A 15,657-nucleotide genomic window follows, 5' to 3' on the forward strand; every position below is an offset into this window, starting at 1 on the left:
TGTGTTATCCATATACGGGTCTCAGCCAGCTTGGATCCTAGTCGTCCCTGTTCTTTTTTACTTCTTTTCAGAAGAAGCCATGTAGGGTAAGTAGAAATGGACTTTTTGATTAGACTCACACTCATGGGGTGAAATTCCAGCTATGCCACCTAAAGCAATGTATGTACTTCTTGTGACTCAGTATCCTCACTTGTAAAATGGGGCTGATAAAGATGCAGAGGGTTATTGAGAAGGTCCCACTTCTGCTCAAGACATCCTGCAAACAGAATTGAACTCCCAAACTCACTCTCTTGCCTTTCCCTTTCTCTGGAATGTTCAAAGGCCTGATTTCTGCCAGTGGACTGCAGAACAATGAATTCCTACTACATTATGAGTTAGCTCATTCTTTTTGAACCACTTTATTCCTGACAACTGCCCAGTTGACATCTTAAGCACATTGGTTGAAGCTATTTTGATGTAGATAAAATGAATGTGAGCACGGTTTTAGCAGAAAAGTGTAGTTAGAGCCATCAGTTATGACTTTTCATTGGCCTGATCAGGCTATGTGATTCAAAGTCATTATTGCTAACAGAAATCAGTCATAGCTACTATTTTTGAGGGTTCAATATGCATCAAGCTAAGTGCTTTCCATGCACGGTTTTATGAACCATTCTAAACAACCCTGCAAAGGAAAAGACCTCTTCCCTATTAAACCTGAGAAAACGGAGGGTCTGAGCCTAGGACAACTGGCCTGAGGCCCAGAACTAGAAAATGAGAAGTTCAACTTCAGTTCCAGGCCTGACGTAATACAGATTCTATGACTCTTGGTGGTCAGGGAAATACCTACTCTGATCTGTTCCAGCTCCCACAGCCAGCAAGTGGTAGGGTCAGCATTGGAATTCTGGCCTCTGATTTTGAAGCTGAGGAGTTGGACATTCTTGATCCCACGGTACCGGACTCCTATTCTCCTGAAGTTAGACTTGTTACTCATTCATTGTTTAACAGTGGAAAAGTTCAATTTACAGATCAACGACTCCTCTTGGAAGATGCTTCTGGACATTCATCCAGCAATTTCTATAGATTGTTTAATTGTTTGTTTGTTTTCTTTTTTGGCCATTTGAAACATTTAAGTTGAACGAAAAATTTTAAAGTTCTTTTCTTTTTCCATATAATTACAACATTCCTTCTTAATAGGTCAATTAAGAGAAATAATTTGCTTATTAATAATTGCATAGTTTGTTCCCAAATGTGCCAAATAATATTAATAACATTGAAAAGTATTTTTATTTTAAAAAAAATCTCAAGTGGAAGACAGCCATTAGAAATAGGGAGGGGCTATTCCTCTTGGAGGAGAAGGATTAGAGGGTCATCCCTCTGCCCAACTAGCAGGTCCAAAGACACCTGGCCATTACCTCTGGTCTCAGCTTCATCTTGGGACAGCCTCAAGGCTATGAAACAAGAGAGCCATTGAACTTTGTCCATTACTTCAATAAACTCTATGGAGAAGAAAGAGAAGGCAGATGTTTTCAATGCTGGCAATCGATGGTCATCTTCTCTTTGTCTGTGGCCCAATGGGCACAGCAAACCTCCCTGAGGCTCTTCCTTGGAAGAATTGAACAAGACTTGTCACTCAGAGCAGATTTACTTCCATTTTGGTTTCAAGAACGTTCCCTTCAAGAACTGATCTCGAAACATGCTTTATGGTTTTCTTGGCAACCATGGGTAGCCTTTCCAAAGCTGAATCATGTCTGTACACTATTCATTGCTTTTACGTAATTTTAATCTTATTTTTTATTTAAGTCAAATCTCAGATTTAAAAAAAGAAAGAAAGCAGTGCAGTAAAGACATTTCTGTCTTTTCATTATGATTTTCATTTTACAGAAGAAAATAAAAAAATAAATATCTTTTCATTAAGATGCTCCAATGCATTCCCTGTATAGTGTTAATTACCTAATGATATTAGCACAGTGTGCTGTAGAACAGTCCCTGACAATTAGTTGGCAAAGCTCTTTAACATCCATTATCTCCTTTGGGGCTCACGACAGCTCTTGTAGTGAGGCAATCAGGTAGAGCCTTCATGTACAATCGATGAAGCTCAGGGTCAGATTAAGCCATTTTCTCAGGATCTTAAGCCAGGCACCCTACAGATGTAGAGTGTTAGGTTTAAACAGTGCCAGTTTAGGCCTAGAATCCTGCTTCCCAGGCCTCAAGACAATCTGTTTAAGTTTGTAAGTACAATCTCTTCATATATAATAGACATCCAAGTCATCCTCAGTCTCCGCCAGGCACTGTTCTAAACTTCCTACATATGTTCATTCATGTAATTTTGACAACATTGTTATTATTAACATCTTATAGATGCAGAAAAATGTAGCATACAGAGTAAAACAACCTCCTTAAGGTCACGCAGCCAGCGAGAGACTAAGTAAGACAAAAACTCAGTAATCTGACATTATGGTTCATGATATTACCACAAAATGGTGACAACCAGGTGATGAAAAAGATGTAGATTTAGATAGAAGATTTCATTCCTATGGATACTTCTATTTATGCTGAAGTAACAAATGTTTCTGAAAATCTCAGTGGCTCAAAATAGTGAATATATTGTCACTCATATTTCATGTCCATTATGGGATGGTGGGGGGGATGGTCAGATCTGGGTTAACAAAGCTGCATCTAAAAGCTCCATGACTGATGACAGATGGGGGGGGGGGGAGGGTGGCAGATCAGGCTTTTAAAGCTTCTGTCTAGAAGTGACTCACAACACTTACACTCACATTTCATTGGTGAAAAAATGGCATCAAATATTCAGGAAAGTGCAATCCTACTATAAAATTGGATACTATAATACAGGATGTAGTTGATGGACAGTGCAGTGACCACTCTCAGCCATCTACTTCACAGAACATCCTTAGGTGAACATCAGAAACTCACATGCATCTCTCAAGTGCTGGGTGCTGTTTCTTCTCTTGCCTCATTAATTTCTTTTTCAAATTCCCCTGCTGTTTTCATTGTCAATGGGTAAATATCCTTTTGTAACTTAAGATAAAGTTTAAACAATGGCCCAAAAACTAAGAACTTCCTTTCTCATCACATCTTTTAGCTATGATCACTCTTTCTAATGTTCATGGCTTGCCATTCCAATAATTTATTTCAGTATTTCTCCCTTCTCAGCCCACTTCAACTTTGCTTTCTTGTTTAAATAACTTTGCATTATTTTACAACTTACTAGGAAGAGAGAATACAAAGATTCAGATTAGCACATAGAATGATTCATTTTTTTTTTGCTTAAATTTTTTAAAGGAAAAAAAAAGGGTCCTTTTTTTAAGCCCTACTATAAAAAAGGCATGTTGTTGCAAGTTGTGAGAGATATCAATACAGTGCATACTATGTTGGGAGTCAACTTTCTCACTGCTGTGGCCAAACAAGAACAACTTTAGAGAAGGAAAAGTTTATTTAGGGGCTCACAGTTTCATCACAGTTTCAGAGGTCTTAGTCTAGACGGCTGGCTCTATTCTTCAGGGCTTAAGGTGATGCAGAACATCATGGCAGACGAGTGTAGAAGAGGGCAACAGCTCACATGATGAGCAGGAAGCAGAGACTCCACTTGACAAAATCAAAATATATACCTGAAAGTCATGCTCCCAATGACCAGCCTCTTCCAGTCCCATCCAAACTGCCTTCAGTTACCACTCAGTTAATTCCATCAGGGGATCAATACACTGATTGGGTTTAGGCTCCCATAACTCAATGATTTCTCCTCTAAACCTTCTTGCATCCTCTCATTCATAAGCTTTTGGGGGACATCTCACATCGAAACCATAACATACTGAAACATTGCCTTCAAGGGACTTATACATTTTATCAGAGAGCTTGGATATGGGGACATGAATAAAGACTGTTGGACACCCATCCATCTACCCACTCAATAAGCATTTATAAGAGATGGGGATGTAGTTCAGCAACAAACCATTTGCCTAGCATGGGTGAGGCCCTGGATTCAATTCCCAGTATCATCAAAAACTAAAGCAAAAAAAAAAGCATTTAATGAGTCTTAGCAAGAGTCATAATTAGTGCAGTGTTAGGAGGAGCATATGAGGAGTCAAAAGTCTCCATTTTCAGTTTAGAGGAAACAGAAGACTATAAAGCAGCTCCTGGAATTGTTCACTGAGGATACAATGAGAGAACTGGGAAAGGCACATACTCCAGACCTGGGGGTCAGGATATGTGCTTGGCAAAGGTTATAGCCAGGTTTTACTAAAACATGAGTAGGAGCTTCATTCCCCTGAATGAAGCAATGAACATTTCAGACTAAAGGCACATCAAGGCCCAGAGAGTGGAGAAGAACCCAGAGCTCAGGCAGTGTGTGGAGGTTTGGATGGCTGGAGTGCAATATGTGCATGATATCAAGAGCAATGATAGAGGCATGGGATGGATCATGAAGCACATTGGGAGCCACTGGCAATTTTCAAATTTTATCTTATAGACCAATGGTGTCCAAATATTTTGAACCCCTGTCTGTATTAATAAAACTACACAAAGATGTACTGTGTAATAATTTATTGATTGTATTTTTATATTGTATTATATTTTTATTGTATTTTATATATTATATTATATATTAAATGAAATATAGATTTTAATGAATCATAAGGACTTAATACTTTCAATTTAATGCAAATACAAAAATCTTTCTGCTTCCCCATTTTTTTAGTGAGAGCAATGTTAAGTGAACATAATTTATTTTTTAAATTTTTATCAGACACTCCTCCACTTGTGATGGGATTATATGGCAGTAAACCCGTTGTAAATTGAAAATATCATTAATAGAATGAATAACTACCAAGTTAATGGAAAATATAACTATCAAAATAATAGAGTACACCTGACCTATCAAACACTACAGCTTTGCAACACAGTACACTGTAGAGAGCTGTGTGCTTACCCTCCTGATTGTGTGTGTGACAGGGAGTGGCTGCTTGAACTGCTGCCCATTTGCAAGAAATGATCATATCACATATGGTTAGTCCAGGAAAAGATCAAAATTCAAAATTCAAAGTGTGGTTTCCACTTTGCCATACTGAATACACATCACTTTTATAGTGTTCACAAAGTCACAAAATCGTTATCAAAATTTGGGGACTATGTGTAGTTTGTGATACAGTACAGTAAAGGTCAGGTTACAACTTCAATTTATTTTTATACATAGCTTTAAAAGCTCTCAGGAACAGATATATATATATCAGATCTTGGGTAAGACTCATGCATCCCTAACTGTCAGGGGACTAATCAATCCCACCAAAGTGCTGTGTAAGTCTGGTTGAAAAATTCTCTTCTCCTTTGACATCTGTCAGTTATTCTTACAAGTTCCTTACAAAACAATTTACATTTTTATATTCTTAACTTAAACTTTGCCAAATCTCTCATTTGTAAGATTTTTTTCAATAGGTTAATAGCTGAGCAGCTCTGAGATTTTGATAGATGATAAAACATCACAACTTTGACAACAAAATTCCTATAAACATGAAAACATTTCCAAATGTCCATTTTTAAAGTGCTCTTTTGAAGCACCAATTTATGTTGGAAACTGGTTACTTTCTCACACAGTCTTAAAGTGTCATCTGATTTGAAGAAACAAATTAAGCAAGTGATTATTTTTCAAATATTTGCTAGAGGGAATATCAATGGTAACTCATTAGCATGGAAGTCAGCAAATTTGGAAAATTTATCTTTTTGGTCAGAGAAAAAAAGATAACATAAGTTTGACATCTCTTTTAAGCATTTTGAAGTAAAATAACCATTGCACTTTCTGTGGCTGTGAAGGTTTTCCTAATCATTTTATTTCAACTTTTAACCATAAACTAAAATTGTTTAAAATGCTCTGGAAGAACAGAAGGCCACGTGTGCCTGGATCAAGTCCTCCGCAGTAGCATGGAGTCCTCTTTCTCAAGATGCCTACAGAGGTCACCAGCAGGGGCCCTGTAAGGCTGCTATGGTCCAATTTTAGTAAAGCTTTTGCAAGGTTGGGGGGCGGGAGGGGGGTAGAATGCTGTGAATGAAAGTTTAACCTTTTCTTCCTTCATTTTCATGGGTGACCTTGTTGGGCCCTCAGATGTGAGCAGTGTCAGAGACCACTGCTCTAGGTAGTAGAGGTCAGGGAAAAATCAAAATAGGAATTGATGAAGTCATGAGGTCACATTCATATTTATTTTTTTATTTTTTTTAAAGAGAGAGAGAATTTTTAATATTTATTTTTTAGTTGTCAGCGAACACAACATCTTTGTTTGTATGTGGTGCTGAGGATTGAACCTGGGCCGCACGCATGCCAGGCAAGCGTGCTACCGCTGCCCCTGCATTCGTGATTAGAAGGCACCTCTGGTAACCAAGGAATGGAAGAGATCGGGATGAGGCAGGGATCCCAGTCTGAGGCAACTTGTTGGCCTAAATAAGAACATTCACAGAGGAACTACCAAGAAGAAAACCATAAAAAAATTTTGTTTAGAAATGGAATGTGTAATAAAGGGCAGAACAATGATCTACTCCAGGTGTATTTACTATGAGTAAGAAACGATGCAGGAACCATTCCCTGAAACAGAGATTGCAGAGTAGGTTTGAGAGGTTATAAAAGCACTTAAAATTGTAAATCAAAGGTTAATCATGTTCAGGGGATGAAGAGAACCTTTCCAATTACCAAAGAACCCAAAATAGCTTCATGGGAGAGGTGACACTTGAATGGGCATGGGATGAATTTATTGAGTAGGAAAAACTTGGGATTGCCACCAGGGGCCCAGGATACTCACTTTGACATTAAGAGTATGTCTCCCCTTCACCCATGTAAACAGGTATGTGCGGTCAAGGACGAAGCATGACGTTGACATGCGGATAGGAATTCATTCAGGCTCAGTGCTATGTGGCGTGTTGGGCCTGAGGAAATGGCAGTTCGACGTCTGGTCTTGGGATGTGGACATTGCAAACAAGCTCGAATCTGGAGGAATCCCTGGGTAAGCCAAAGAAAAGATCTTTTCTTGCTTAACCCTTGTGATTTACTAACTTTGTGAGAGCAGCTTCCTATGCACAGAGTTCAGAGGTACAGATCAAAGGAGCAATTATTTGGGAGGAGACCAATATACATTGAAACCTTATACAATATTAGTCCCCCAAATCCAACAAATCACCTCAGAGGCAATAAGTGTGGTGGGACAGCACGGGGGTGCTCAGGCCTCTTCCCTGCACAGCATGGTTCTTAGACTTGGCTGCACACTGAAATCACCAAACAGTTTTTAAATTCTGGTATACAGACCCCATGCTGATCATCTATAACAGAATCGTGCAGAATCTGTTTTAAGTTCTTAAATCAAGCAGCCAAGGTCAAGACCTCCTGACAGTTTATGTATCTTTGACCAGGGTTCAGTTCTGGAAATTCAGTGCCTACCTTGGAAACTTACCTGCAATCAAACTTCAGCTGGCAGGTCCTTAGGATCAAACCCCTAAAGATGGTAGTGGCCTGGAAAGGCCAATGAGCCTTGATCAATTGTATTGATTCTGTTTACACAGATTGGAATTAATAAGGTCTCCAATATATATCAGCCAGTGCCACCCTTTCTTTTTTTAATATTTATTCTTAAGTTTTAGGTGGACACAATATCTTTATTTTACATTTATGTGGTGCTGAGGATCGAACCCAGTGCCTCGTGCATGCTAGGGGAGCGCTCTACCCCTGAGCCACAAACCTAGCCCCCAGTGCCACCCTTTCTAAGAGAAGACAGATGATAGATAGAAAGAAAGAGAAAGAGAGAGAGAGAGAGAGAGAGAGAGAGAGAGAGAGAGAGAAACATTTTAGTGAACTTGTACATATCCCTTTCCCTACCCGCTAGCTCTGGCTTTGGAATCTCAGATTTCTCTGGTATCTCTCATCATTCTTTGCTAATTGTATTTAGCATCAGGTATTATAAAATCATGGTTTAAAGAAAAAAACTACAAGAGGTGGAATCAGTGGAACTAGGGTCCCCACTCTGCCTCATGTTAAGCTCTGTTATCTTCGACAATTTATGTAAAGCATGTACAACACCTAGCAGTAGATTTTAGTAAACATGGCATGTATCCATGGTACCTGAGCTGAGGCCAGTATTTTAAATCTCCTGAGTCTTAATTATTTCACTGCAAAGAGAGAGATGATACGATGTGGTAGCTTGTGAGTTTCTCCCCACCTCAAGAGTGTGTCTCAATCTACTAAATGGGCTTACTCCTAAAAGGCCTCTTCTGAGGACTGACTACCTGGGGCCACTGGTGAGAAGCACTCTGTAAGCCCTGCAGGGACAGGCCCATGTCAGTTTCTGCTCTCATGAATGGTCAGTCACTGTGGTATGTTGCCCATACTTGCCACACACATCTAGAACTGAATTAATCTTGGCGTGTCACCACTGGATTTCTTAAACCCTTAAATTCCTTGGGATTTTTCCTACAAGTAACTGCTCAGTTTGAGCAAACCAGATAGACAATCTGTATATGTGTCCAAGCCTCTGTCTTTAAAGAATCACATACTGAAGAATGCCCATTCAGATTCCCTTGGCAAACCCTAGAACACAGCTTTGAGGGTTTGAGGAATACTGCTTTGACATCCGGTGTCCACTTCAGTGAATATTCTCAGTAGTATTTAGAAACAGAACAATTACTAGGTTTAAATCACAAGTTCTGAGTTTGAACTCCATGTTTCCCAGGGGTTATAAGAGTTGGGCAAGTGTTTTCATCTCCCTGCCCAGTTTCTTCACTGTAGAGTTGGACTGAAAATACCATCAACCTATCAAAAGCTTCTCTACAATATCCAGCTCTGCTTCAGCATGGGATGTGCCCATATGCAGAATGCAGGAGAGCAAAACAGGTCTCCAAACTCTCCATGGGTTGAGACTATTTTGAATTATGATTTTCTTCTTTGTAAATGGCTGGTTCTTTAACCTCCCTGAACCCTGGACTTCTAGAGCAATGGTTCTCTTGCCTGGTGTACATTTCACAAGAGGGCATGTTAAGCCATGGATTGCTGAGCTCCATGCTCAGAGTTGTTTCTGATTCTGTGTCTGGGGACGACCCAACAATGTGTCTTCTGAACAAGATCCCAGGTGATGGTGATAGCTCTGGTCTTGGAACCACGCTTCAAAAATCACTGTTCTCAAGCTTTTGTTAAGTGAGATAATGCATATGAAGTCCTTTGTCCTGTAGATATTTCTTGTGCTTGTGATTGCAATAATGACCACATGAATCAGTTACAGGATCTCAGAGAGATCCTGAAAGTAAAAGTCCTGTGTCAACCCAGCACTGCTACTAACCTCTTGATAGGGCTTTTGGTCAGATATATACTCATTGTCCCTGGCCCCATTTTACCAACTGCAAAAGGAGAAATAAATAAATGTCTATCACCTAGGGCCATTTGAAGAATGGAAATTATGTGCAATATTCCATGGAGCCAAGGATATAGTAATACCTTTGGCTGCAGAATAACATTTATGTAAAGTAATTGTTGTAGGATCATTAGGTCTTATTTACTATCGTGACTATTATTATTATTATATCCTGGCATTTAAAATTATCAGAAAATGTCAGGCTTACCTGACATTCAATGTATGAGAATATCTGCTAAGAAATGATTCTTTTCCTCAGAGGAAAATGCAATCACCAGATTCTCATCTCTTCAAATGCCTCACCACAAAGATCACATTAGTATGAAGATGGAAAGAAACATCTTAAATCCAGTTTCTATCAAAACATTTCAGTGTATATTGATTAGAACTTCAGCAGAAGAATCAGTAATAAGTGAGGGCTAAGATGCTTTTCACTACTGAAAACATAATATTGATTTAGTATATGCAAATATTAGTCCCCTTGAATACCAACAGAATAGTAATAAAGTGTAGATCCAGATGAAATGTCAAACAAGGTTGCTATTTAACTTAGTTATTTTAAAAGAAAATCACCTAACAAACTTTATAAAACCTTTTAGGAAGTTCATTTTGCCCAAGAGAAAAAGGCAGCCTTGCAGTAACCTAAATCTGAACTTGACCTGGGAAAGTCGACTAGGACTTCGACTTCATGGAGGTCAAACAATTTGTCATCCTCCCACATTAACATGCAAGTACCTACACATCTACACCTCGCATTATGAGAATATTTTGTACTTATTCAGCACATTTCTCAGGAAACATCTACTATCTTTCACATGTTTATTTTTAACATTTTGCACTTGACATAAATATGCATGAGGATACTTATTTGAAATATGTAGAAAATGTGCCTTAAATGATCAGATATGCATTGTTTGTAGTTTTTATTTTTTTACCTATCCTTTACAAAGAATTACCCTCTCTAAAAGCTCCTGCTTACAGGGTTGCAGGATGAGAGGGGATGTAGAGAGTACTGAAAGTACAATGCATTTGGAAATGCCACCCTCCAGAATTAAAACTTACAAAAAAGAAAAAAAAAACTTCATTGTTTCTTTGGATCTATTGTTTCTAGAATCACAAAAGCCAAGCAAAGAATTAAGCATCCACCTTATTCATTCACTCACTCAAAGTGGCACTTGGGTGAGAAGATGGACTCAGAAAGTTAATAATTTCCCAAGATCTCTCAACTAGCAAGTCAAAGAGCTGGGGCTTGAATCCAGTCCATGTTTCTAACTCATTTGCTGGTCCACCCAGACCACAGGACAGAGTAATACATTATCTAATTGAGTTAGACAGTTATGTGAAACGAAACTCTTTCCCACAACAACATATACACAAAGTTTCCACAAATCAAGTTTGATGCTTAAGCCTCTTGTAGTATACAATTTTGCTTAAAAAAAAATTAACTCAAATGAGCCTTGCCAACTGCCAGCCTGCGTGTATCTGCAGCTTTGTTCTCTGCTCCTTGAAATGCGTGTAATGGGCAAATTATATCTTACATGGTTTTCTCCAAAAGATCCTCTGTGTAGCCCTATGGACTTACATAACTCTCCACTGCTTTGAAGATGGTTATTGACAAAGTGGCAAAACTGGCACCAGTGTATGGAAAGTGAAATGATGGGAGAAGTTCCAAGATGGTTTGCACAGTAACTGCTCATGGATTTATGCTTATACATCTCTTTTGTTTTGTTTTATTCTTTCCGTTTCTTAAGGCAACAAGTATTGATTTGAAAATGTGTCTTAAAGTACCCCAGATGTTGGTTTGCACAGGACATCAGGAATGTATAATGACTTGTGCTTTGTACACACAGGAGGATTCACATCTCCAAAGCCACACTGGACTGCCTCAACGGTGACTATAACGTGGAAGAGGGTCATGGCAAGGAGAGGAATGAATTCTTGAGGAAGCATAATATAGAGACCTATTTGATTAAGCAGCCTGAGGAAAGTCTGCTGTCCTTGCCTGAAGACATTGTCAAGGAGTCAGTGAGCTCCTCAGACAGAAGGAACAGTGGGGCAACCTTCACAGAGGGATCCTGGAGCCCAGAACTCCCCTTTGATAACATTGTGGGGAAACAGAATGTAAGTGCTCTTCCTCTTTCTGCTTAGCTGCAAATGCATGCTTGGATGCACTTCCAACCTGATGTCTTCAGAAAGCAGATTCATCTTTAACCTTTTCTCACTGAGCACCATAATTGCAAGTGATAAACATATCTCCTCGGGACAGAATTAACCTATGTATGCAATTTCAGGAAATAGCAGAAATGCCAGACAGTTTGTGACACCTTCTTCCTTTTCTTTTTTTTTTTAACCTAGTTAAAAATAAATGTCATGTGAGGCTGAATTGCAATTTTACCAAAGGGGAGAAAATCACTCATGTTGGAAAAGAGAAGCCTAATATTATTAAACTAACAGAGATGGTCACGTACAGGAGAATGTCCCTTTATATGCAGATGGCAGTCCACAGTTCTGAGTTGTCTTCTTAGACTCAATATTAGGAGGGTGCCACTGACTTGGGAATATAAAAGTAGCATCAACTGGGGTTCAAATTCATAGTAAAGGATTTTAAGAGTAGCATGCAATTCCAAAGCCACCCACATCATTCTGTATTTCCATAGCTTTGATTGACATCTTGTGTGAAGTACAGGGCTACATTCAGTACATAAAGAGTAAATAACTAATAACCAGAATTAGTTTAACAAATCATTCCTTCAAATGTCAGCATCACATTAAACCCAATGATATGCTTAAGTCTCTGTGAGGCATTTGAGTACTGAGGCTGAGGAAAGTCAAGGGTCAAGGTGAAGAGAGGGATTCTCTCCTGCCCAGAGCACCTGTTCAGAGCATCAGCAAAGCACCTGCTCTAATATGGGTTTTCCCTTTGTCCATTTAGACAGAGCACATGTGGTTGAATGTTTGCAAAATGGTGCAATGATGCTGTACTTTTTCAAAAAGGAACAAATGAAAAACGCCAATATGTCCAACAGTTCCTGAGATGCTCCTGAGCCATGCAGAAACTGAGAGCACTATGAAGTAAACAGATCAAACCAATAGTGTCTGAAGTTTTATGAAAGCATTGAAGATGAGGTTTTTACATCTATAAATCTGACTATTTCTCATTAAATGTAGATGAGAAGTATCTGTCTGCTTAAAGACATTTAAAGTGGAAAAGGTTGAAAGTCTTCCCTCTTCATTCTGCATTGGAGAGATTGATGGGGCACACAGAGGCCAAGTTAAATGAAGTCTGCATCCAGTTCTGTGAGAAGGAGCTATAAGAGAATGCATGGGTCAGATTCCACTAAGAAAAACTGCAGATTGAACCCAGTCCATGTGCCTTGCAAAAGTCTACCCTACTAGTGAAGGTCTTCACTCCTCTTGTGTGATTGTTTAATTTTCCAAAAAATTATAATGCCCACACAAGTCATCACTGATTCTAGTGACTATTTCTTTCAATGCCTGAATTGGTATGCATGGTGCAATTTGGTGTCATATAAAATAATGGTCTTTATACTTTCTGGAGTGGGTGCATGACCAGCTGACAGTGCCCTCCTTGTTTCTTCTACTTTTTATAATCTTGAGCTTGAATGCAGGTTAAAGAGAAGGCAATGCCTGCCCCACCCTGAATACCTCGATAATTTTGCATAAAATTCTCTTTCTTGTTATTTTGATTTTAATTTTCCTTTGGAAAACTCTCTCCATTTCAGCTGGTTGTGAGATCTGAAATAATTCCTTATTTTCTGATGTCAGTTGTACCTAACCTTGAGACTAATAATTGAGAACCAAGAAGAGAGACATGGAAGAGCTTAGATTCATGATTTATCAATGGATCTGGCAAAATTATATAATAATTGAAAAACAATGTTTGCTGATTTCCTAAAGATGTCATCAAATAGTTATTATAGAAGTTGTCATATTAGTCATATTAATCTTGGTGTTTAAACATATTGTATATTTCTTATGATGTCTGAGTTTGCTTGGATATAATCCATTTGTACTATCTTCTGCACAAATGATCTCAATTCATTTTGTTGTCTTCAGATTTAAGAACCAGCAAATGCGTACTGATGTTCATAAATAACCACATAACACTAAAAGCATTTTGGTAATGATTTAACCAGTTAAAATGATCACAACTGTTTGGGGTTTGTGCTTAAGCTTAACTCTAGAAGCCAGTGAGCCATATGTACAATTCAAACCTAATATGTCCCTGGAAAAGAGTAAGACTGGCCTGGCTGAGCCCATGCTGTGCCAACACCCCCAGTCAATTCCCCAGAAGCCCAGATCATCTGAGTGTTTGCATAACACAGATAAAACATATTAATGTTTCGTTGGGGATTTTCCAGCTAAATTGGCCAGATGTTTTGGTTTCTATTGATTCACAGTGTGCACTTAGAAATAATTTTAATGACATCAGATTGCTGTGTCATATTCCATGCTCTGTGTACAGCAGATGCTCAGATAGTTACATACTATGTAATCATTTTTTCAGTAAGGATTAATTGAGCATCTATTTAATGCCAACTATGGTCAGTGAGAGAGAGAGAGAAAGGAGAGTCAAAGAAAAGAAACAGTAGTAAGATCAGTCAGTATTACATATGCTTCATAGAGACATAAATTATATCTGTAGTCCCCAGCACGGTTTATCCCATAATTAGAATAATAACTTGTAAATAATGACTTGGTTTAAGTTGGTTGGATGGATGGAATGATGGATGTGGGTGGCAAGGGTAAAAACCCAATGAGGTTTGGCTTCTAGGTTTCTTGCATGCGTGCCTGGCTAGAAGACAGAGATGCTAGCTGAATGAGCAGTACTGGAGTAGATGGAAGGCGGGAAGGGAAGACAAGGAATTTGGTTGGGACATGATGACTTGAGATGCTAGAGAGAGATCTAGAGAGATCCAGAAGGTGCTTTGCATACACTTTTGAAGCTGAGCCATAAAACAAGTGTGTAAGGGACATATCTATGGCTCTGGTCCGCATCAGAATTTGAGTGCTGGTAGAAGCCCAGAGAGCTACCACAGATCATATGCCAAGTTAGGAAATGAGGCATGGGGAAGACCTTGAGGAACACCAGATGGAAGGTAAAAGAGAAGGAGGATTCCTTGACACAGAGAGAGAAACAGTCAAAGTGATCAGAAGAGAGTGCAGTGTCATGAAGGCCTCGTGGGTAGAGCATTTTGAGACTGGGGACCATCAGTAAAGTTAAATGTAGCCAAAAAGCCCAGTAAGATGAAGACTGAAAGCTGCCCATTGGAACTAGGTTGAAGAACATCCCTGGAAAGAGGCAGATTTGATGAGATGATGAAGACTTTAGCCCGCGACTCAGGCCGGCTTCATGAAAGAAGGTTTGAATCCTGAGAAAATGCTAGGGAGTTTTAAATTAAAGAGACAAGACTTTAATTACCTTTAAACCAGCTCCAGGATGGCTTCTCCTATCTCCTGCCTCCAGCCACCTATGGTGGTAGCGAGGTTTACTGAAGAGGCTAGTGAGAGAGAGAGAACACGCCAGGGAGTGGACTTTTATTGGGGAACAAAAAATTCCGGGGGAAAATCCCATCCAATGAAGGTTAAGGGGGGCAGCATCCCAAGGTCAGGGACAACAATTGGGTCTTCTTCGGGGCAGTGGCCAGACATGCCTCTGCATGGACAAGCTCTCAGACCTGGACAAGGGTGGGGAAAGCTCTGACACAGCTGTGTCTAAGCGCCTTTCACCCAGCCTGGGAGATAACTCAAATCACGTGCAAGGATGGCCTCCCACAGAAGACAGAAGCCAGGTTGTCATAGTTGGTAGAAAGGGCTCTGGGGATCTAAGAACTCCAACTCCATTTCTGTCCCCTCCCTCCTACCCATTTCAGAAGTCCATCAGTGGGTTGGAGGAACAAGAAAAGTCGTTAGGAATGATTGTGGATTCCTCCTGTGAGTCTCCCACTCCCTGTCTTTGCCAGGCATTTTGAGTCAGGCACCTCCATGTCCTATTATCTCTGTCCAGGTAGACTCCAGCATTCCAGTGGTTCAGGGGCAGCCTAAGCGCCCATGCTTTGTGTCCCTGGCTCCTGGGACATGTGGATCCCCTGCCCATCCATGCGGTGCCTTGTTTTCCTGGAGCAAGTAACCAAGGCTTGGTTACCAGTGAGGATCCCCGTGCCCAGAGCCTCTAGGTGGAATGAAAGAAAGCTAGAACACAAGAAGTGTGTAGTCACAAGTAGACTAGGAATTCAAGATTACAAGATAGAAGTGGGTAGTTGAA

At 39.6% G+C, this 15,657-nt stretch overlaps 1 protein-coding gene across 1 annotated transcript in view; it reads left to right on the forward strand.

Moving 5' to 3' along the window:
* The window catches only part of Adcy8 (adenylate cyclase 8), a 216,858-nt gene that overhangs the window by 102,945 nt on the left and 98,256 nt on the right, over window positions 1-15,657 (forward strand). Inside the window, exons 6-7 of the mRNA XM_027947608.2 lie at window positions 6,822-6,980; window positions 11,222-11,492. Of these exons, the coding sequence (XP_027803409.1) occupies window positions 6,822-6,980; window positions 11,222-11,492 (430 nt within the window). The remainder of the gene's footprint in view (window positions 1-6,821; window positions 6,981-11,221; window positions 11,493-15,657) is intronic.

Source organism: Marmota flaviventris, chromosome 15 (assembly GCF_047511675.1).
Source record: "Marmota flaviventris isolate mMarFla1 chromosome 15, mMarFla1.hap1, whole genome shotgun sequence".
Taxonomy (NCBI): domain Eukaryota; kingdom Metazoa; phylum Chordata; class Mammalia; order Rodentia; family Sciuridae; genus Marmota; species Marmota flaviventris.